Source organism: Podarcis filfolensis, assembly GCF_964270895.1.
Source record: "Podarcis filfolensis genome assembly, chromosome: 14".
NCBI classification, from domain to species: Eukaryota; Metazoa; Chordata; class Lepidosauria; order Squamata; family Lacertidae; genus Podarcis; species Podarcis filfolensis.
Window position 1 is genome coordinate 2,912,985 of NC_139616.1, and position 21,996 is coordinate 2,934,980.

Here is a 21,996-nt window from a genome sequence, read left to right on the forward strand (position 1 = left end):
CTGAGCTATGGTCCTTTGCTCTTAAGAACAAAGGAATTTGCTGGGTCAGACTTAAGGTCCATGTAATCCATGGACTCACAACACAAGACACGCCTCCTTCCCCCTTCCTTAAAGGGGTTTTGACAAAGGCAGGCCAGTCTTAGCCTGCACCCAACCATCCACCTGTGTCACATTTCATTTTCAGTTGCAAACACCTTCCTTCCTTACTTCCTTAAGTCCAATGGAACATGTACCTCTTTTCTAATAAATCTGATCTAGTTTCATAGAAGAATGCCAAAGATGGGATCAAGCCAAATTCAGTACTTGCTGTGCATGCAGAGATCAAACAGAAGGAGAAAACAGACACCAATCTTGTGACAGATTCTTACCCTCTTTGGCCCAAATAAATTGTTGTATAGGGTTCGGAAGCTCTTTCGTGTATAGTTGCAACGATATGCCCCTCCCATGAGATATTCAAGGACCAGGCCAATGTCAATGAGGCTGATGTGGTAATCTGGTGGCAGATTTCCCTAGAAAACCCCCAAATAATTGTTTTGAAGCAAAATGTAAGCACGAGGGTATATATTTAGGACACAATCTGACACACATTTATGAGATTTACAGTGTCTAATTGTACCCAAGCATAGACAAAAATCTGCTCTTTAATCTCAGGATCCATCATGCAAAATGTGGTTATGATATTTCAAGAGGTATCCAAATGCACAGTACACAAACATCTTTCCAAAATATATGGTAGATTAATGCTACAATCCTATACACACTTCTCTGGAAGTAGTTCCCATTAAACTCAGTGGGGTTAAATGTATGCCTAAGCAGAAATGACTTCTGAATTAGAAGGACTGACATCTGATTGAACTGGCTTAAAGTTTTGCTGTTACCTCCAATGACTAGCACAGGGAGACAGGTCAGCCCAACCAGTTGGTGGGTCCCATGTGGGCCGAGGTGATGTGCGTGGTCCTGCAAAGGGTGCCCACAAAGGAAGATGTGAGCGCTCATTCCCTTATTCTGGGGATGGGCAGACAAGCAGTATCCTGCATGGATATATGCACCATGGTAAATTGACACAATAAATTGTTGTCTGTATTCACTCTGTTAAACTGAAACAGAACTACACCAGGGTATGACTAGGAGGCTCTCAGACTATCCCATTTCTTATCAATTTTAAATAATAATTAAAAATGGAGGGAATATCACAAATGTTTTGCTTTGCAAAATCCTTTGCTGTCAAAAATCTTCACTCACTAACCAAGAATTTCATTCTCGCCACTAGGACTGATTCACCAGAGAGGGAATCTCCCGGATGGCTCCCCCTGTAGCAAACCATTGTTTTTTATCTCTATGAAATGACATATTTGAAAGCATTAGAAATGGCTGTATTTTGACTAGGTTTTACATCTTCCACCTAATCTGATCAGCTTTTGTCTATTTGGAGCTTTTATCCATTCAAGAATTCAATTTTCTTAAGGGCAGTTCAAAGTTCTTTCAATAATGCAGCAGAGGGAAGCTCCCCCTCCCCTTGGTTGATATTACATTTGTACCAGCCTCTCAGATGGGGGGAAGGAAGGATCAACACATTCATGCAAAGCTGTCCTGGAAAAACCCTCACTGAAATGAGCAGGAGCTGTGTAAAAGCACTACTGGGACCCATGACCTTGATGCTTTCCAGTAGCACAGTGATGGTGTGAGCAGGAGTGTGTGATGTAGTCAGCTGCTGTTACAGGACACAGTTGGGACAGCAAGCAGGAAAACCAGGTTGAGTGCCTATCAAAACGTTGCAGCCGGCCTCTCCTGTCACTAGCTTCAGTGTTAGCCTATGCAGCTGCTTGTGAATGAGCTTCACAAGCCTGCAGATGCCTGAACACATCTCTGGGTGTTCTTGGTACTGACAGCTGCTGCAGGCAACACAGAGAGCCTTCCTCCCAGCACCTTTGATCACCATCCATTCACTCCACTGCAGCAAAGTATCTCTTCGAAGAACAGGGAAGTCACTTGTTCATGGGCTGCTGAGTGAACAGCCCATCGGGATGTTGTGGCTCAGGATTCTCAAACTGGGACCCACTGCTTTTTAATGGTTAGGGAGAGTGAGAAAAAGGATTCCCTTCCCACAACTTGGGAGAAGACAGTGCTCCCCATCTCAGTTTGGGTAAGAGATGCCTCCTCTGTCTCCTCCTCCCCAACTTCTGCTCTTCAGAGACACACAAAGGGTATCAGGGCGGCCCTTTGGTACAGAGAAATCTGACCACCTGGTGCTATTAAGCAAACTCATGCTCATAACAATTCACAGCATCTCAATGCCAAACAAGCTTTTGATTAATCTGCAGCCCTGATTTGGTAAACAAGTAGGTTGTATAACCTCCTCTGTCATATTGCTGAAGATTGGATGGTTACATTTAAAAATCTGGCATGCATCCTGAATCTCTGATCTGAACACAATGCCTCCTTGTTTAAGCTGGTTGTCTTTTATGTGCCCGAGTATGCGCAATGAGGTCTAGTCTACAAAAACATGGGACAATAGCTAACTAAGATGAAAATGAAACACTCTAAGCCATTCACCTCCATGTTAACCCAGCCAAATCCCCCAGTTTGCCGCTGAATGAGAATGAGCCATGGGAATGCAATGGGGGGGGGGGGGGAGAGAGAGAGATGGAGAAACATACAACAATGTGTTAATGACATTGAAAAATGCTAGCCATGGAACATGAGATATGAGTTCACAACATGCACCCAGTACACCATGAATGTGACCAGCTATGACCCAGACCCCCATGAATTGAACATGTCCTTTCTTATTTGCTAGTCTCCCTTCTCTCCAAAGAACATATGAGCCGTTCTGCTGGATCAGACCAGAGGCCAGGGTAGTCTCAGTTTCTGTTTTCAGTAGCAACCAGTCCATTGCCTCTGGGGGCTCGCCAGCAGGGAGGGCATCATCTCCCCTTGCTGTTCCCTTCAGAAGTCTCCTGCCATTGAACGCAGGCTTTTCCACACATTAGTTATCATCGCTAACAGAAAGCTTTTTAAGACTTCCATTCTTCATGAATGTGTCTTCTCACTTTTAAAAGCCATATAAGTAGAAGACAACTTTTATTCACAACTATTTTCTTTCAAGCCTTGGACTTTGTTACTTAACCCATATGTCACTCTTTTATGGTTTTACATATATCATTTTATTTGAATGCTGCCTTTCCACAGTTCAAAGCATGCTCAGGGCAGCTTACAGCATGAAAAAATTCATAACTACAACATAACGAAAGTAGTCCTAAAGAATAAATAAACCTAATTCACACTGCAAGAACAATGTAACCTAATTCACACTGCAAGAACCATTGCATGGACTGAATCCCAGCTATCCTTTGTAACTTGCACTGCCCCAAATTTTGTGATGCAGTTCTCCAACCAAGTAATGTGCACAAAAATGTATATATATGAGGGAAAGTGTGCATAGAAATGCACATATTGGTGATAATAACATATAAAAGATGCATTTTATTAGGGAAAATTGCTTTCAAAATGTGTGTATTAGTTAAAACTGCATACAAAATTTTATTAAGAGAAATCCACGCTTAAATGCTGATGAATTTTCATGAGGATTGGGATCCCCCACCATCAAAACTGCTGTGGAATTGTGGAGAAGTGAACACAGATTGCAAATGTGAGAAACACAGAAACTGTATTTGACAGATTCTTCTCTCCCTACGTAGTATCTTGTGGGTTTGACACATACGTCTACTTCATGTGTCAGACAAATAGGAGCTCCCTACTCTTGGGAAAATGCAGAATGATTTTACCCCCTTCCCAAATTTTACCCTTGTTTCCCTTAGATCCTTCTTTCTAATCATTCCATGTTTTTGCAATGACACTTCCAAATAACTACATATGCAAGAAGCTGACTTTATCATTACAGAAAACATGCAATTTTTGAAGAAACATTTTGGAGACCACATGTGACACACCATCAAATAACACATGATTTTCCTGTTGACTTGTGTGAGATAAGTGTGAAAAAACATTTTGCTCATCTCTGCTTCCATTCCCAGTCTGAAAACATTTCTGCCATACCTTTTTTACATCTCTGACAAGCAGATGAAGGGTATTTGGTGGACCCAGTCTCTGAAAAAGACAACATGGCCAGGCACTGTCAGGAGGATATTTAATCTGGGAATGGTTTAATAAAAGCATTCTCTTACTTACACCAGCCTGTGCTGGTGGGGCAGATGGGAGCTGTAGTTCAAAACATCTGGTGGGTCCCAGGTTGGTGAAGGCCCATTTGCACCAATATGGGAACTGTACCAGCTCCTGATCACGTCCACCTCTCATTGCTGCCCATTCCCTTTCATACTTTTCCTCTCTCAAACTTCTCCTCCTGCTTTTTACTTCATTCCTCCAAACCATGTTCTCTTCCAAAAGTGGGGCTGCATCCCACACTCTCTGTCCACTACTGCAAGTCCTCTTGCACTAGTGGATGGGCAAGTTTTAATGTAGAGCAACAGAAGAATCAAATGGAACAGTTGCACTAGTGGAAACTTGTTGCACAACAGATTTGTGCAACAAAGCTACCAGCAACCTGCTTGTGCTTTCTCTTGCACAACAACATTCCAAGGGAGCAAAGCATTTTGCTAGCGGAACAAGCATACTGCTAAGTGACTTTAACTTAGCATGACACTGGATACAGCCCTTTGTTTCCAAGGCCCTGATCCTTCTACACCTGCTAGCCTAGCACCTCCTCTTCAAGATCTGTCAAGAACAGTTTAGTCTATGACAGTCAGAGGCACACAGAATCAATACAGATCTGCCAAGGCAACTGGTGCCTCTTAGGATCAGAGCAGCACAACCAATGGGAGTTGTGCACTCTCGCCTCTGTGCGCATATCATCTCTTGGCATATTATCTCAAAATGCCCTGGCATTAAGAGCACACCCGCCCCCTTTATGCTTTGGAAGGGCTCCTAGAAAGTTCACTCACAGTGTTGTAAAGCTCTTCCAGTCGTGGGATGGTGAGGAAGCGCTGCATGCTGACGCCGTTCTCAATCAGTAGCTTCACAAAGTCCACCCGATCCAGCACAAGAGCATCGAGCATCGCTTGCTCTAGGGAATTTACCTACAGAGAGGATGGAATGCACTATGAATTGAAATTCCAAATATATAGAAACAGTGTGAAGATACCATGTTGGAAGACCTGCTTTGTCAAAGGCTGGTGTTTGGGAGGTATCACCATCATCTGTGGTCAGAACTTTTTTTCAGCTGGAACTCACCAGAACTCAGTTCAGGCACCTCTCAGGTGGCTGCCATTGCCATTCTAAGATAACAAGGGTTTGTGGTGAGTTCTGGCACCTCTTTCCCCAGAAAAATAACACTGCCTGTGGTCTATTTTATTACACATTACATTTATTTCACATTGAGCACAGATTTGCATGTGGTTCCCCCACTTCCTAATGCACCAGGAGCACGTGGGGGCTGCTGTGAATGACTGTGCAAGTCATACAGTGACAGTTCCCATGTGAAGATGGTGATTCTCACTAACAGTGTTCTCTGATAAGTGCTGCCTGGCAGCAGCGGCGGAGCAAGCCAATTGGGCACCTGGGGTGGCGTGGATGCCCTGCGCCCAGGGGTGGAGCCAGCCACCTGTGGGGGTGGGGCGAGCCAGGGCAGGATGCTCCGTGGGGCCTCCAAGGAGTCTGCCTGCCTCCTCCTACTGCCTTACAGTTGAGGGGGAGGCAGTGGGTGCAGTGGTGGAGGAAGCCACTTGGTCACCCGGAGCGGCAAACATGACATGCACCTGGGGGCGGGGTGTCGCTATGTAGTGCGCATGTGCGGCGTCGCTACGTACGTGGTTTGCCGGTGGCACAGTCCTGGGATCCTCTGCTCGTGGCTGCAGCTGCGAACGGAGGATCCTCTACATGCAGCTGCAGCCACGAGCAGAGGATCCAGGCACCGTGCCGCCAGCAAACTGCTACGTAGCGTGCTTGTGTGGCTTCGCTACGTACGGTGCATGTGTCATGCGTAGCGATGCTGCACATGTGTGCTACATAGCGATGCCCCACCCCCGGGTGCACATCATGTAGAGGATCCTCCATTTGTGGCGGTGGCATGATGGCTGTTCGCGCCGCCGCAGTGGGGCGCTGCCTTGTCACCCCTGGAGATGTGGCACTGGGAGCACACCACCCCCGCCCCCCATTGCGACGCCACTGGGTGGGTGGACCGTTTGGGGCAGCGTGGAGCCTGCAGGCATGCTACAGGCCCTGCGGTGAGTGCCCCCTCAGTGGTGACACCCTGGGTGGCTTGCCCCCACCGCACCCCCTTCCTCCGCCCCTGCCTGGCAGCAGTCCCTGCCCATCCCCTGCATGCTTGAAGCACACAAGGTCTCCCACAAGCACGAGCCAGACCTCATCTCTTTATTAATTTCTCACCTACACAAGGCTTATGCATTACTCTGGGCAGGTACCAACAAGGATGGGGAATGTGTACATTTTGGTTTCTCTCGGTTTCTCATTTTTGTAGTCTTAAGTTCAGCTCTCCACATTGCCACATCAGTTTGTGATTTAAAAACTCAAAGTAGCTTCTCGTGAATATTCTTCTGCAAATTTCCCCTGCTATGCACCTCTTAAAATGCACTGTCCCCGTATATACACATTTTTGCAAAGCAATTATCCCTTATTTAATGTACTTTTGTAAGTTAGTTTCAGTAAGACATGTGTAATCCATTTACATTACACATTTTAGTAAAGAACTCCACTGCAAAATTTGGATAAGTGTGAATTTCGAAGGATGGCTGTGTTTTGGTTCACATATTGTTTCAGAAAGCTCAAATTAGGTAAGCTCACATTTAAATGTGATCTGAACGGAGTTTCTCCCCCATCCCTAGCTATCAATATTTAAAACCAACTATTAAATACAATGCAGTTTAAAACTACAATGTAAGAAAAACAGAGGACTGTAGGAGTTAAAACAGGGCATTGAATAAAGCACATTATTTATCTGTTAAATCACAGTTTGGGAACAGATGTGGCCCCCAGAAGTTGTTGAACTCCCAACTCCAGCCAGCATGGCCAGCAGCCCAGGAAGACAGGAGCCAGGATCCAACAACATCTGGAGGGCTACAGATTCCTCAACTCCTGTGATTCACCAAAAGCCCACCTAAACAAAAGTTTTACATGCATTCCAAAATGTGCAAAGGGTGGCTTGCTTCTATAGCCACAAGGTCATGGTTCAGGTGCTGTGTATTACACCAGCCTTTTGGTTTGAAAGCCCAGATAATCAACCATTGAATAAATCCATTCTGTAAGCATATGAAGGGCCACTTCAGGTAAAGATTCTGGCTTCTGGAGCCTACATCTCAAGGGCACATTCAGGCATACTTGTCATTTACACATGGTGCCAGTGGAGGTGGGAAAGGTTATGCCCACAAGCTATACATGAGTGATAGGCCAGAAAGGACCAACATCTCTCTGAAGTCATCTTGTGATGCATAGCCACAAAACAGGGGTGAAGCCTCTAAAACCCAACATCATGAAGATGGCTAAAAGGTGCACTGAAATACTTTTCTTCTAAAAGGGCAGCCAAAGCCACAGTGCAGTTTAGGCCCAGCTGTTCTTCAGGGAACTTCTCTCCTGCTAACACAGATAGAAAGATACATCTGAAATTGGCTGTGAAACTGGAAAAGCACAAAGGAGTAAATGATCCGGTGAAGACAATTGGCGTTCAGAGCAATGGAAGGGCAATGCCATTTTTAAGCTCACCCAGTTCAGTAGCTCAAGTTTCCTTGGATCTGTTTCTTCCTCCGGTTCTTCTTTCTGTTTCCCACCTTTCTTTTTGCCTTTTCCTTTCCCTCTTGCTGCTTTTGCTTGAGGTGCCGGAGATTTCTTCTCCTTTTCTGGGGCTGTCCCATCCGTAACTGCAAGGCTTCCCAATGGCTGCAGTTAACAGGACACAAAATGGAGGTTCAGGGGTTGCTGAGCCCCATATGTCCCTGCCTATGCATATACCAATCAACATTTCAGTCTGCATCAGGGATTCTAACAAAAAACTGGCCAGTAGACCAGGTGAAAGACTGATTGAAGGGGTTGCAAAAAGCCCCAGCATCAATCCCTGGCATTTCCAGGTCGGGCTAGGAATGTCCTCTGCCCAAAACTCTGGGGGACAACACTAAGCTAGATGGACCAATGGCCTGGCTCAGTAGAAGGCAGCTTCCTGTGTTCCTAATACTTCCATTTTACAGTTGAGGAGCACTGAGGCTGAGAAAGAAGCCATTAGCATGCAAGACCTGCAATTGCAAGGATTCTCCCCACCCTGATGCAACTTTACATGCTACTGAAATCCGTGCTGATCTACTGCTAATTGCCCAATCTTCCCTGATGTAGAGCATCATATAGCTGTCCAACCTAGAAGTGGGAGTGTGGTGACATTTTATTTAAAAAACAAATAACCTCTCTATGCAAAGATTTACCGGCCAATGATGCCCAAAGACGAAGATTTGACTGCGTGCAATATCCACACGGTTCCAGGCCAGTGCTAAGCTCAGCTGATCTGGTGCAGATGCATTAGTACCTAAGCAAACAAGCAAGTTTTTACCACTCAGTGTATAGAATCTCAGCTTTCTGCCAATTAAATAAGCAAGCAAGCAAATCAGAACTCCAGTCCTACTCACTACGATGAAAGTATTTTCTCCCTCAAGAAATATATCAAATTGTTACAAGCTACAAGAAAAAACGGCTTCAGCTGGGAGGCAAGAATGAGATATGTCTTTTTCCTATCTTTGACAAACTGAGTGAACTGAAAATATAGAATTGGTGGGGAACTGCGTATCTCCTGTCTCCACTGATATGCTTGCTATGCACATCTGACACAGAAGGTATGAATGCAGGGAGGTGCACATGCTTGCAACATTAATGTCTTACTCACCCAGGAGCTTCTGAAGTGTTCAGAGGCCTCTGGGTGACTGTAGCAGCTGCTGTCAAAAACAGTAGCTTGGATCCAAAGAACTGAGTTGAAAGTGAAAACGTTTTAGCACTGTCCTCTGAACTTTTGCATAAGCTGCTGAAATACTTCTCACCATGCAGCACTGTGATTTATTGTGGCTGTCTTACAGTTGAAAGGCAGGGTGACTGAGGAAGACACAGGCTGTCACATATATCACTGTTCTCTTGTTTGGTCACAGCAAATCAGATTACAGATCACTACAGGTCACCTAGTGGCCTTTGTGTATGGGATGGCTGGTTCAAGTGCTGCTGCATGGAGCAGACCATAGATGATGAAGAAAGTCAATGTGAATGGTTGTGCCGACTCTGTATTCAGCGTAAACCATTTGCAGAAGGTGGAACAGGCCAAGAGTCAAACATGTTCAAATTTTAAAACCAAAGAAGGGCTCCTCTTCTCTTCCATGTCCTAAGCATACTTCTCCTCCCATCAGTTTTTAAACATTTAGCACAAGTGGCCATCAATGTAGTTTATTGTGTTGCATTAAAAGAAAAACAATATCTTCTAGCACAGGGTAGAATGAAAAGTTCAGGAAAAAGAATGTAATGGAAAATTCAGTAGCAGATGTAACCTCTAGATGCTGTGCTTCTCTATATTCTAAGTGAGCCCAAATAAACATTTAACATTTGGTACATAATTAACCTAGAGATTCATGAGTCAGTTGGTTTGCTAGCCGGATATTCAAATGGAGGTGATATATTTCATCAGTTTTCCACATTCTTGCTTGGATAGCTCACCTTTAAGTAGAGCTGTTAAGATGGACATCTCAATATCCTGCTGCCCCTCAGAGCCCATGCGGAACACAGTGATCTAAAAGTTCAGCAAAAAGTGAAGGGAAAGTGTAAGCGCAACACCTCCATGCTCTTCTGTGTAGCTCTACTGCTTGCATGTATCAGTGATACTCCCAACAACTGAACACAATGTCCCCCAAAGCAGTCCCAAAAAGTCAAATTTTGGTCATGCTCAGGAAGTAAGGCAAGCTTCCCAGGACATGGTGTTCTGTAGATGAGGTCTGGCCACCAAGAAAGCCATGTCACCATGCGTGCCCATCTGCCAGGCCTCAGATGGAGACAGGACACAGGGAAGGGCTTCCAAGGATTCTGAGCATGCCTCTTGCACAGCACAGCTGTGTTGCACGGCAGAAGCACTGGCAGGAACTACAATGGTGGGGTGAAGTTGAGAATCAGCAGGATTGGTCCAAGCGGGACTTTGCCATCATGTCTGCCCTGAGCCTTTCTCCTTCGCCAACCTTGTGCCCTCCAAATGTTCTGGACTACAACTCCCATCAGCCCCAATCAGCCCCAATCAGCATAGTCAGGTAGAATAAGGCTGCCTTATAGGCTGCTGTGCCACTCAGCCGCGGATTGTAGCCTTGGTTTTTAAATAATATGCTGCTCTGGTCCATGGAGAGGTCTGCAAAGCCATAAAGAGTATCATTCAATTGGCACAGGAGAGATGGAGAGGGAGACAATTTATCCTCAGACTGGAACACTGGGATTTATATTTAATCTGATCAAATTTGTCTCCTAACTTCTTGTCAAAAACAAATAAATAAAAGAGGAAATGTCCTCTAATTGCTATTGCTGGAAAATGTACATTCTGTAATTTGCTTACTTTATTTTGTGAGGAGGGAGATGCGAAAAAAGTCATTTGCTGATGGAGGCCTTTAAGAAGCTTGATGGTCAGATTATGTAATCAGAATGTCTTCCCTACCAGCCCAGATGGTGGTGCCACGTGACTGGCTAAATATCTAAAGGGGAGCAAAGTCCTAAAATGCTGATTAGCCAAAGAATGGTATTGACTTAAATCCAGTTAATGTGGAAGAGGGGTTTTTCCCTACCAGTGTCACTCCAACATGGATGCAAATGGGATCAGGCTAAGTAACATATTCCCATTTGTCTTTCTAGTCCATAGTTCTAGTCATAGTTCAAACATTTAGAAGGCACCAGGTTGGGGAAGGCTGATCTAGGGCAATATTGCCCACACTGATCAGCAGTGGCTCTCTGGTGTCCCAAATCATTATTGAGCAACAAATCAATTTTAAAGATAACAACGTTGAACTCCTGCTCCCATTAGCCCTAGCCGTCAAAACCAATGATCGGGGATTTTGGGAGCTGTAGCCCAACAACATACGGTGGGCACCACATTGCCTATCCCTGGAACTCCTCAGATCTCACTCTTGGGTCCAAACGAGAAGTGAGGGTTGGAGGTTGCGAGTGAGGAAGGTGGGTCAGGCTTTGGGAGGTGCCTGTCACCCTTTTACCCCGGCTGTGACTTCCATCATGAGTGTTCCTCCTGCTCCTGCTCCTCCTCCTGCTCCTCCTCCTCCTCCTCCTCCTCCACCGCGTGGTGTGTGATTTTTCAGCAGGAAGGTGGCTCGGGGAGGAAAGGGTTTGCTCTCTGCTCCCGCTGTGCAGCAGTGGCCTTGATCTGGTTCTGGCTGCTTTTGCTTGAAAAAGAATGTGCCCAGGGCCTCTCATTTGAGAAGTGTCCCCCATGGTATGTTTGGCCCTGATACTCAATTGGTTTTGCAAGTGAAGTGTAAGATGCTTACAAGTTCTTTCTTTTTCATGCACTCCATGAGAATAACAAACAGCTGGTGAGCTTGGTTCCTGCTGTAGTTAAAGGTTTTCTGAATGGTGACAAGCAGCTGGTCCCTCAGAGACTCACTTATGATGCTAAAGTCAAGAGACAAAACAGAAAACAAATATTTTCATGCTTGGACTTGGTTTTCAGAAAACAACCCTTGGAGTACAAACTTGTGTTGCTCTCCTCAGAGTAAGTCTTCATTATATAATTTTAACCAGTTTAACCAATTCTAACTGTTTAATCTTTATTTGTCTGAGCATACGGTGTAAAGCCACGTCATGTGCATGACAAATTCCCTCAAATTAGAACAGTAGTCTTCAACTTTTTAAAGACCCAGGACCCACTTTTAACCCAAGTATGTATTTAAGAATACAAACCTAGACAGTATCTTAAAAAGCAGAGACATCACCTTGCCAACAAAGGTCCGTATAGTAAAAGCTATGGTTTTCCCAGTAGTGATGTATGGAAGTGAGAGCTGGACCATAAAGAAGGCTGATCGCCGAAGAATTGATGCTTCTGAATTACGGTGCTGGAGGAGACTCTTGAGAGTCCCATGGACTGCAAGAAGATCAAACCTATCCATTCTTAAGGAAATCAGCCCTGAGTGCTCACTGGAAGGACAGATCCTGAAGCTGAGGCTCCAATACTTTGGCCACCTCATGAGAAGAGAAGACTCCCTGGAAAAGACCCTGATGTTGGGAAAGATGGAGGGCACAAGGAGAAGGGGACGACAGAGGACGAGATGGTTGGACAATGTTCTCGAAGCTACCAGCATGAGTTTGACCAAACTGTGGGAGGCGGTGGAAGACAGGAGTGCCTGGCGTGCTCTGGTCCAGGGGGTCACAAAGAGTCGGACACGACTAAACGACTAAGCAACAACAACAACAATGTATTTAAGAATTACTCTCTTAATTTCTTATTGATTGACTGATTGCATTTATATGCCACCTTTTCCTCCAAGCTGCTCAAGGCAGCATACATAGTTCTTCCCCACAACAGCCCTGCAAGGTAGGTTAGGCTGAGAGGCAGTGACTGGTCCAAGCTCACCCAGTGAGCTTTATGGCCAAGTGAGTTGTGAGCCCTCCTCTTCCAGATCTATGTCCGACTATACCACACTGCCAGGTATTTTGCTAGTTCATAAAAACAGGTCCTAGTACATAAGATGTGGCTGAAAAAGACTTCAAAAGCTCACTCCTCCCTGAGCACACTGTGATGAGAGCCCTCTAGCCTTGGCCAATTCCCTCTTATTTCAATTTGGCCAGCAGGCAATTCACTCAGATTCGTGGGTCTGCTGAGTTTCGGGAAATTCTGCTCTCTAATCAGAATGAGGTGAGAGAGCTCCCCAAAGGCCCCTGTTATCAGGGAAGCTGTTTAGCCTGAGAACCTTTATCAGATCCTGGGCTTTGCCTGACAGGGCCCAAGAGATCCAGCACAGAGATGCCAGATCAGCAAGAAGCTTCTGAGGTTAACTCAGAGAGAAGAGGCCTTTGGTTTTCTCTAAAAAAAGTGGTGGGGGTGAAATTGTGAAAATTAAGCTGGTGAGTAATATATTTAAAAATGGAACATCTGCTCTGGAGCATACTGAAGAAGTTCCCATTTTTATTAATACATCTAAATAATGTAATACTTAGCATTTATATAATACCTGAGGGTTTTCAAAGCTCCCTGCATACATTATTTTGGTTATCCTTGCAATCACCCTGTGAATTAAGGGTTGTATCTAAGGTAGTCCTACTCTGAGTAGGCCCATTAAAAGATAGTTGTGCTCATTCATTTCAGTGGGTCTACTGTGAGCAAAACTAACATTGGATCTGGCCTACAGGCTGTAATGATTGTTCCTTTGAGGACAAAGGACTGAAACCGAGCAGTGCCTAAAAAGCAGGGGGAGGGAACTCTTTGGAGTCTGAGGGCTGCATTCCCTTGCAGGCAACTTTCTGGATGCCACATTTATTTATTTATTGCATGTATAGCCTACCTTTTTTCTCCAAGGAGCTGTACATTGTTCTCTCCCTCCTTGTTTAATCTCCACAACAGCCCTGTGAGGTAGGCTAGACTGAGAGGCAGCAATTGGCCCAAGGTCACCCAGTGAGCTTCATGGCTGAGTGAGGATTTGAACCCAGGTCTCCCAGTTCTTAGTCCAACACCACGTTAGCTGTGCTGGGCATGTCCAGCAGCAAAAGTGGGCACAGCAACAGATGTAGAGTAGGCAACACCCCAGCCATGCAAAAGCCAGAGGTTTCATTACTCCATCCACACAAGGAATTATTGCAGCTGAAGGATGCATTCCAGCCAGGCAAAAACACTTGTGAAGGGTGTGAAGCAGGGCTAGTGAGGGGTGTGGTCTGGGGAGGGGTCTTAGCTTGGGGAAGGTCACAAGGGCTGGATAGAGAGGCTTGGAGAGCCACATTCAGCCCCTAAGCCTGAAGTTTCTCACCCCTGACAGAAAGTCCTCCAGCAAGTTCCTAGAGGAGACAATATTGGACCTTGGTCAACAGCTCAGGTTTTGCACCATGCAAATAAGACTTCCATTGTGCACTCCCTCCTCTCCTAGTCTTCACATGCACGATTTGATTTGTTTGAACATAAGTCTGGTTTGGATGTTACACTAAACCCACCGTTTAGCTCCATATGAGGAACAAGCCTCTAACTTCAGTACTCTCAGCTCCCCTCTCCTCATCCAGTCCAGACACAAGGAAGAGATTGGAAGTGTCCACTTCCCTGTTTAAGCTCACTGTGATGTGTTGTTATCTCCAAAGCTGAAACTGTGGTTTCTTTTAGACTATGGTTCATCAAAACAAGTCAAGATCAGAAATCATGGTTTAGCCATGGCTTGTTTCAATAAAGCTTAAAGTTGAAACTAAACATAATTTGTCCAAGTTTGTATGTAGCAGCAAACTGTGGTTAGGTTAAACCAAGATGCTTCCCATCTCCTCTGGCATGTGCTCGGGGAGCAGGGGCACTCGAGCTCATGGCTTGATCAAGCTTGTTCACATAGTGCTAAGTTCAGTGCTAAGTGTGCACCGGGACAATGGCAAATTGTGGTTTCTCAAGAACATGGAAATAAGGTAAGCAAGAGGAAGGAGAGTGTGCACAGGCACAACATTCTTTGTGTAACGGGTCACAGCATGCTTTGGCACTATGTATGAATAGGGACTCAGTCTCCTGACCACTACATTACACCAATTCTAACATGTCAGTTATTCTTACCCTCCTTCTTCTGAGTACTTGTGTGCAAATGATAAGATGTCTGACGCTCGCCCGCTGCCATCACAGATCACAACAGGAAGTGGCGGCTCTTCACGCAGGCATTCCAAGACGATGGATATCACATTGGGACCACCTTCGACTATCAGTCCAACCACAGGGACCCCCTGCCCCAGCCCTGTAGGACAAACCAAGCAGGCCATTAAACACCAAGTGAATGTTTTGAAAGAGTGGAAACTTCAGATTCTCAGTGAAGCAGGATGCTGTACAAATACCAGGGCATAAGACAAGGAGAAGCTGCTGAATAATCTGTGAAACTGCACAGTACTTTTGATGAACAGCAGAACCTGCTCGTAAAACTCAACAGAGGGCACAGCAGTTACAGTGGCATAGAAATGGCATGTGTTTGTTGTGTAGACATGCTGCCTGCAAAGTGACAGCCATCTAAAGGCTCTCCTAAGGAGCACTACCAGCTGTTTATTGTTAGGATGCAAATAATGGTCGGTCGGCGTTAGAGACGACAGCTGAGCACCCCTTTGCTGTCCCTGCCTCACTGTGATCTCCAGGCATAGGATGACAAAGGGAAGCCCATAGGTCACAGGATCCAGGCAGACTTGGTCACATGTCAGGAAGTTGGAGGACTAAAAGTAGAAAAATAATGATCTTGCACTTGGCATGATATGTCCTCAGGAAGTAGGTGCTTAAATTCAAAATGCTGGGGGTCAGGCAGAGTTATAAGGAGATTAGTCTCAAGATGTAGTAAAAGCTGAACAACAAAAAAAGCAGAAGAAAATCCACATTCTCTTTTTAATGCACATTAGACAAATGGAGGAGAGAACACTTTGAGCACCATATCCCTACTTCCAAACCAGCAATACCCTTAATTTAGATGTCTCTCTACGGAGGGGTGAGAAACCCAGTGGCCCTCCAGATGCTGTGGGATTCCAGTTGCCATCATTCCTGACTCCTGGCCATACTGGCTGATCAGAGTCCAACAAAACCCAGGCCACATTCGCACCACACCTCTACAGCACTTCACTACCACTTTAAACTGCTGTGGCTTCCCTCAAAGAATCCTGGGAACTGTAGCTTGTTAAGGGTGCTGAGAGCTATAATTCCAAGAGCAATTTAACAACCAATCCCTCTTCCCAGTGAACTCTGGAAATTGTAGCTCTGTGAGGGGAATAGGGGTCTCCTAACAACTCTCAGCACCCATAACAAAGAATGACTTCCATAATTCTTTGGGGGGCTATTTATAGTGGTATTGTGACCCTTTAAATGTATGGTATGAATGTGACCCTAGAGTGTCACAGGCTCCCCATGCCTCATCCACGGGCCAAGCATTTTGCTGCCTGAGGTGAAAGGCAAGATGGTATGTTCGTTCTCTTTCTCTCTCTCCATTCCACATATAGAAGCCAGCTGGAGTGGCAGCTGAATCTTGCATCCTGTCTTGCACTTTGAGGTGGCAGGTTAGTATAGCGGACCAGAGACAGGCCATGTGCCATACACAGCTCTGCCTTCCAAGAGAAGGGCTCTGGAAGGGCTACCATCTGCTGCCTGAGGTGGACACCTCATTCTGTCTAATGATAGGGCCGGCCCTAACTAAGCAGAATCACAGGGGCGCTTGGAAGATTGTGGGGCTCAAAAGGTCAGACTTTGTAGCCTCCGGATAAGGAACTCTGACCCCCTGGGTACTTTAATGGACCCTATGCGCACAGAAGTGGTTCATGAGGCAGGTCACCAATATCCCGCTTCCACTGCTGAGCTCCATCAAATAGGCAGTCCATTCACACATAGGTTTTGTTTTGTTTCTTTAATTGCCAATGATTTTAATCAGGAAAATGAACTGCATGAAAAGAGTTGACCCTCCAAGTGCCACTGTTTTGCAGGAGAGATTGAAATACATCTGAACGAATGCTCATTCAAGATTAGACATGGTCTAACCTTTGTACAAGCTTTGAATACTCAAAAAATTGGTCACCCAGAGGAGCCCACAGCTTGGTTACTTTCAGCAGCTACTCTTTGTAAATCAAAAGACGACCGAAATGTATTCAGACACCTCTAATGCCACACCTTGTCTGACCCCTAGAAAGGGGCAGTTATGACTCCTGTTCTGCAAAAAGGGGATCTAAAGCTAAAATGTAGTTATGAGTTTGTGGCAGCAGGTGGGTGGAAAAAAGGGTGAACGTCCCACCTTGGCTTTTGGGCCAAGTAGGGCAAAGGATGCCAGAACCAAGTCCCCCAGGAACTGATGTGTGTCATGATCACTCAGCAATCAGCAGTTTTCCAGCTGGATGTAACCTGTGCTGGGTCAGAAAGGTGGAGGAAAACTGCGCTTACTTAGTCCCCAGGGACACTCTGGGCATGCTCAGAGGCACTCTCACCAGCTGGCATAAGAATGATAAGAGGAGCCCTGCTGTATCAGGCCAATGGTCCATTAATAATAATAATAATAATAACAATAATAATAATAATAATAATTTTTATTTATACCCCATCCATCTGGTTGGGTTTGCCCAGCCACTCTGGGCGGCTTCCAGCAGAATATTGAAATACAATGACTCATCCAGTATTAAAAGCTTCCCTAAACAGGGCTGTCTTCTAAAAGTTAGATAGTTGTTTATTTCTTTGGCATCTGATGGGAGGGCGTTCCACAGGGCAGGTGCCACTACCGAGAAGGCCCTCTGCCTGGTTCCCTGTAACCTCACTTCTTTGCAGCGAGGGAACCGCCAGAAGGCCCTCGGAGCTGGACCTCAGTGGATGATGGGGGTGGAGACGCTCCTTCAGGTATACTGGGCCGAGGCTGTTTAGGGCTTTAAAGGTCAGCACCAACACTTTGAATTGAAGGTCCTCTTCGCCATTGCTGTCGCCACTTGGTAGGCTCAGTGTTGAGCTCTAACCCGTGTCCTGTCGGATTCAGAATGAGTTTTCCGCCACCGGTGCTCCAGCCGTCTCAGCGATTGTTTCATCGCCCCTAGCTCTACGGAAAACCACGGGGCTGTCCGGGCTCCATGCAATCAGAGAGGGCGCTTCGGAGCCAGACAGTTGATAGCCCTGGTTAACTCTGCATTCCAGCAGACCACCAGGGAATCAGCTGAAAGGCCATCAACATGGGATAACACATCCCCTTCCATTCTCTGGAAACCATTTGGATCCATTAAGTGGCAGGGGCGGACCATCAGAATTGGTCTCACCGCTCTGCAGAGGGGAAGGGGTGCAGAGAAGTCCAGTTGCACCAGGAAGTGATCCAACCATGGCACTTCTTTTGTTTTGCTTTTACTTAGTGTCAGATCACCCACATCCATAGAGGTGAACACCAGGTCTAAGGCATGTTCACGACTATGAGTTGGGCCAAACTTATTCAGGGATGGCCCCATGGAGGCCATGCTTTCCACAAATATCCAACGCCCTGCTTCTGAGGATCAAGCAGGAAGTATTGTTGTTCTACAGCGCTGGTATTCAGCAGCCTGCTGCTTCTGAACAAGGAGGCTCCATAGAGTCATCGTGGTGAGAAGCCACAGACAGGCCTCATCTCCTCTTCCATGAATTTCTCTTATCCATTTTTAAAGATAACTAAGCTCTCCTCACATCTTGTCGCAACAAACTCCATATTTATGTCCCAAAATGACCACCTCTCATTTTCATGAGATAAGCCACACTTCGAGTATTACAGGAGAGGGAGAGAAACACCTCCCTAGCCATATTTCGGGACTGAGCCTGGGCACCAGAGCAGGTTCTGAGCCTGAGCTGGCAAGTCAACCTATGTGCCCAACAGATGCCTCCACCTTTCTGCCAGAACTGCCAACAAGGGCAGCAATTAGCATCCATGCACAGTTTTTAATATGGGTCTGGCAATAGAAGGCCTGTTAGTTTCGGTATGTTTTCAGATTCAGGGCACTGATTTCACAGGCAGTGGTGTAATTCAGTGTACAAAGAACAGAGAAAGAAAGAGGACCCATTCTATTTATACAGGATATATTGCCTCAGACCACCAGTGCGCTTGCACATCTACAGAAGACGGAAAGTGCTGGCAGCTGAGGCCAATAAACAAATAAATGTGCACTTACAAGTCAATACATATAACATGTGGGTGCAACAAATGTGTGTTTACCAGCCATGGGCGTCATATAGGCATCCATGGCAGGAAACTGGCATTTCTCATGATTCCTTGCTGCATTTGCTCAGGGTGATACACCTGCATTCACCACCACGAATACAGCCCACTCTGCCAGCTACTTTCATCACTCTTGGGTAGCGGTGGGCAAGTGCATGGCAGGGGATGCAAAGCGGGAGTCGCCAGCACCTGCACTCTTCTGTTGTGCCCCCACAGAAACTGAGGAATGGCCTCCCAGAGGAAAGATGCCCATGCTCTTCCTGTTGGACTTCTCCCAGTAAGGTCCAGTGCTGGCCCAAGACATTTTGACATCTCAGGTGAACCACAAAATGCCCCCCTCCAGGGAAGAAGGGGGAGTGAAGCTCTGCATTAAGCACAAGGGGGGGGGATAAGGATCCAAGAGTGATGCATTTCTTGGGGGGCAGATCTGCTGGCCCTGTGGATGCTGCTACCTCATTGCTGGCCTGGCCCTGGTAAGGTCTATTGATCTTCTACGGATTTTTGATAGGGGGTTATACCCATGAGGTTATTCTGCACTCAGCAGTGACCTGTTTTGTGAATGAGCTGTATATCTCTGGTCAACTTACGTGTGTTGATTTTTTGGAGTGAGATGTGTTTCTCCAGCTGGCGCCTCAGTTTCACTTCTGCCCCGTATTTGCCAAAGGTGCCATTGTCGGCCAGGATGAAGTGAGTATGGGAACTGTTGAGCACAGAGAGTTTGCTTAGTGGGTTTGACATGGTTTGGTAAACTCTTGTCACCTGTCAAAAAGAAAAGGGCATTTTTAATTTAAAAAGAAAGTAGAAACAAATAAAAACTGGGTCATATTTGCACTTGCATCTGGATTCTGGGAATATTGGACTTCAAGTAGCTTAAACAGTAATTTCATCTCCTTCAGGAATCTTTGGGAACTGTAATCAGGGAGCTAGAGATCTCTCAAAAACCTTGCCAAACTAGAATTCCCAGAATCCTTTGGGGAGGCAAACCATGGCAGTTATTCATTTACTTGTTTTTTGCCCTGTAAAGTTCTCGGCCATCACACAGCACTCCCATTCTTCTATTTTCTTTCTTATTTTGAAGTAAATTAGGCTGCCTCCCCGTATCTAACACACTAAACACTCTTCCACACGGGCGCTGAATTGCTTGGCATTTTCATGGCACTTTAAAGAGGGTTTGAAGCATTTCATGTACATTATGTCAGCAGCCCTTCCTCACTTGCAAAGTAGGCCAGCATTATTATCTTCTTATTGCAAAGGGAGGGCAGAAAGGTTCTGGCTTGCTTAAGGCCTTCTTGTGAATTTGTGGGTGTGTGAGGTAAAGTTGAAGCTAAGGATCTCACTGCTCAGCCAACACTGATATAAAGCTAAGTTGGTATAAAACTGTTTACAATGTGGACCTCCCCTCTGAACACTATTTCCAGTAAAGCCACGTTCAGAAAGTGAAAGACAGCTTAGTATAAAAGGCTCCTGTCTTTGGAGTAGTAAATGGCAATCTCAGTGGCCCAGATGAACACAGTGGTACCTCTGTTGCCAATGAGATCCATTCTGGAGCCCCGTTTGCAACCTGAGCAGAACACAACCTGCGTCTGCGCGGGTCGCGATTCGCCGCTTTTGCGCATGCGCGTGATGGCATTTTGAGAGTCTGCGCATGCGGCGAAACCCGGACATAACCCGTTCTGTTACTTCCGGGTTGCTGTGGGACGCAACCTGAAAAGATTTAACCCGAAGTGTCTTTAACCCGAGGTATGACTGTATACAGTCGTACCTTGGTTGACGAACGCCTTAGCAGTCGAACATTTGGATTCCCAAACACTGCAAACCCAGAAGAGAGTGTTCTGGTTTGCAAACATTCTTTTGGAAGCTGAATGTCTGATGGGGCTTCTGTGGCTACCGATTGAGCACAGGAAGCTCCTGCAGCCAATCAGAAGCTACGCCTTGGAAGTTGAACGTTTTGGAAGTAGAACGGACTTCCGGAACGGATTCCGTTCAGCTTCCAAGGTACGACTGTAGCTGTCAGCCACTGGGTAGCTCTTCATTCTGTCTGGGGTGCAAAGGGGAAGAGTGAAGTTGGAGGCAGACGTTTGCTAGCTGCAGCTTGTCATATAGGCATAAGAAAAATGCAGCTGTTGAATTCTCCTCTTCTATCCCAGCTATCCAAGCCATAAGACTCCAAACACTAAGATTTACTGATACTAATATTTGCATTCTGCTTTTTTCTGCACACAAGAGACCTAATACTAAAGCACTAGATGAATGAAATCCAGCCATACTCAGACTTGCACCTGCCCTGCTCCTCTGGCACAGCGGCAAGGAGCAGATTGCTTTCATACTAAGCAGTGTCCCGTTTATGTCTGAAAAATTCAGGGAAACTGTGGTTACTTTAAATGTGGATTTGACAATGCATAATGTCATTGTTGCATGTGTTTGTGCATAAACCTATTCTGTCCCACTGCCGAATTAATCTGCATCCCCACCCCTCCTCAAACTTCCATGAATATTTGCATATTCATACACCACATACTTTGGAATATTTATTTCCTTTCAAAATAAACATTTCTTTAAAAACAGATTAAACTTTAAAGATGTGTTTCAAATTGCATTTTTATATGTTTAGAGACGAGAACACTGTCCAGAGATGTGCAAAATCTGAATGATAAGCCATATTCTGATGCATGCATTTGATTGCAAGTGGAAACGCCTGAGCCCTCCCTTGAGGAGTGGGGAGCTGGGCAGCTGGGGCTCGTCCCATACCCTCATTCATTCCTCAGATGCAAATTGGGACAATTCTCACTCCCCCCCCCCAGCCGATCCTCCTTGATCTCCCATTTTTGTCCCGGCTCCCTACAGAGCATTTCCACCCCCCCTTCAACAACAGGACACAGCACACCCACCCGCCACCATTCTGAGAAAACCCCTTAATCCTGGTTTTATTTTATTTTTTTCTTTGGTAGATTTACAAAAAGAAAAGCACACACCAATAAATAAATGTTAGAAAGGGGCAATATTAAATGCGGCTGCACAAAGCATTAAAAACAACAACAAGACCCCTTGTGCTCTGCTCCTCCTTGTTTCCCGCCCAGGGGGCCCCTGCCCCTCAGAGCTGGCACATCGCATGGGGCTGGGC

At 45.8% G+C, this 21,996-nt stretch overlaps 1 protein-coding gene across 6 annotated transcripts in view; it reads right to left on the reverse strand.

Moving 5' to 3' along the window:
• The window catches only part of TRPM1 (transient receptor potential cation channel subfamily M member 1), a gene marked incomplete at its 3' end in the record, with an annotated part of 61,506 nt that overhangs the window by 26,968 nt on the left and 12,542 nt on the right, over positions 1–21,996 (reverse strand). For 3 of the 6 annotated variants that reach the window (XR_014541634.1, XM_083586384.1, XM_083586383.1), the window contains exons 6-14: positions 19,463–19,634; positions 14,765–14,939; positions 11,523–11,646; positions 9,706–9,778; positions 8,439–8,539; positions 7,732–7,905; positions 4,959–5,093; positions 4,057–4,107; positions 369–509 (exon numbers count right to left, since the gene is read on the reverse strand). Coding sequence is in view for 4 of the 6 variants with exons in the window: in XM_083586384.1 (XP_083442510.1) it covers positions 369–509; positions 4,057–4,107; positions 4,959–5,093; positions 7,732–7,905; positions 8,439–8,539; positions 9,706–9,778; positions 11,523–11,646; positions 14,765–14,939; positions 19,463–19,634 (1,146 nt within the window). Of the gene's footprint in view, positions 1–368; positions 510–2,781; positions 2,938–2,969; positions 4,108–4,958; positions 5,094–7,731; positions 7,906–8,438; positions 8,540–9,705; positions 9,779–11,522; positions 11,647–14,760; positions 14,940–19,462; positions 19,635–21,996 lie in introns of those variants that run through there. The other 3 variants (XM_083586385.1, XR_014541635.1, XM_083586386.1) reach the window with 3 other exon arrangements.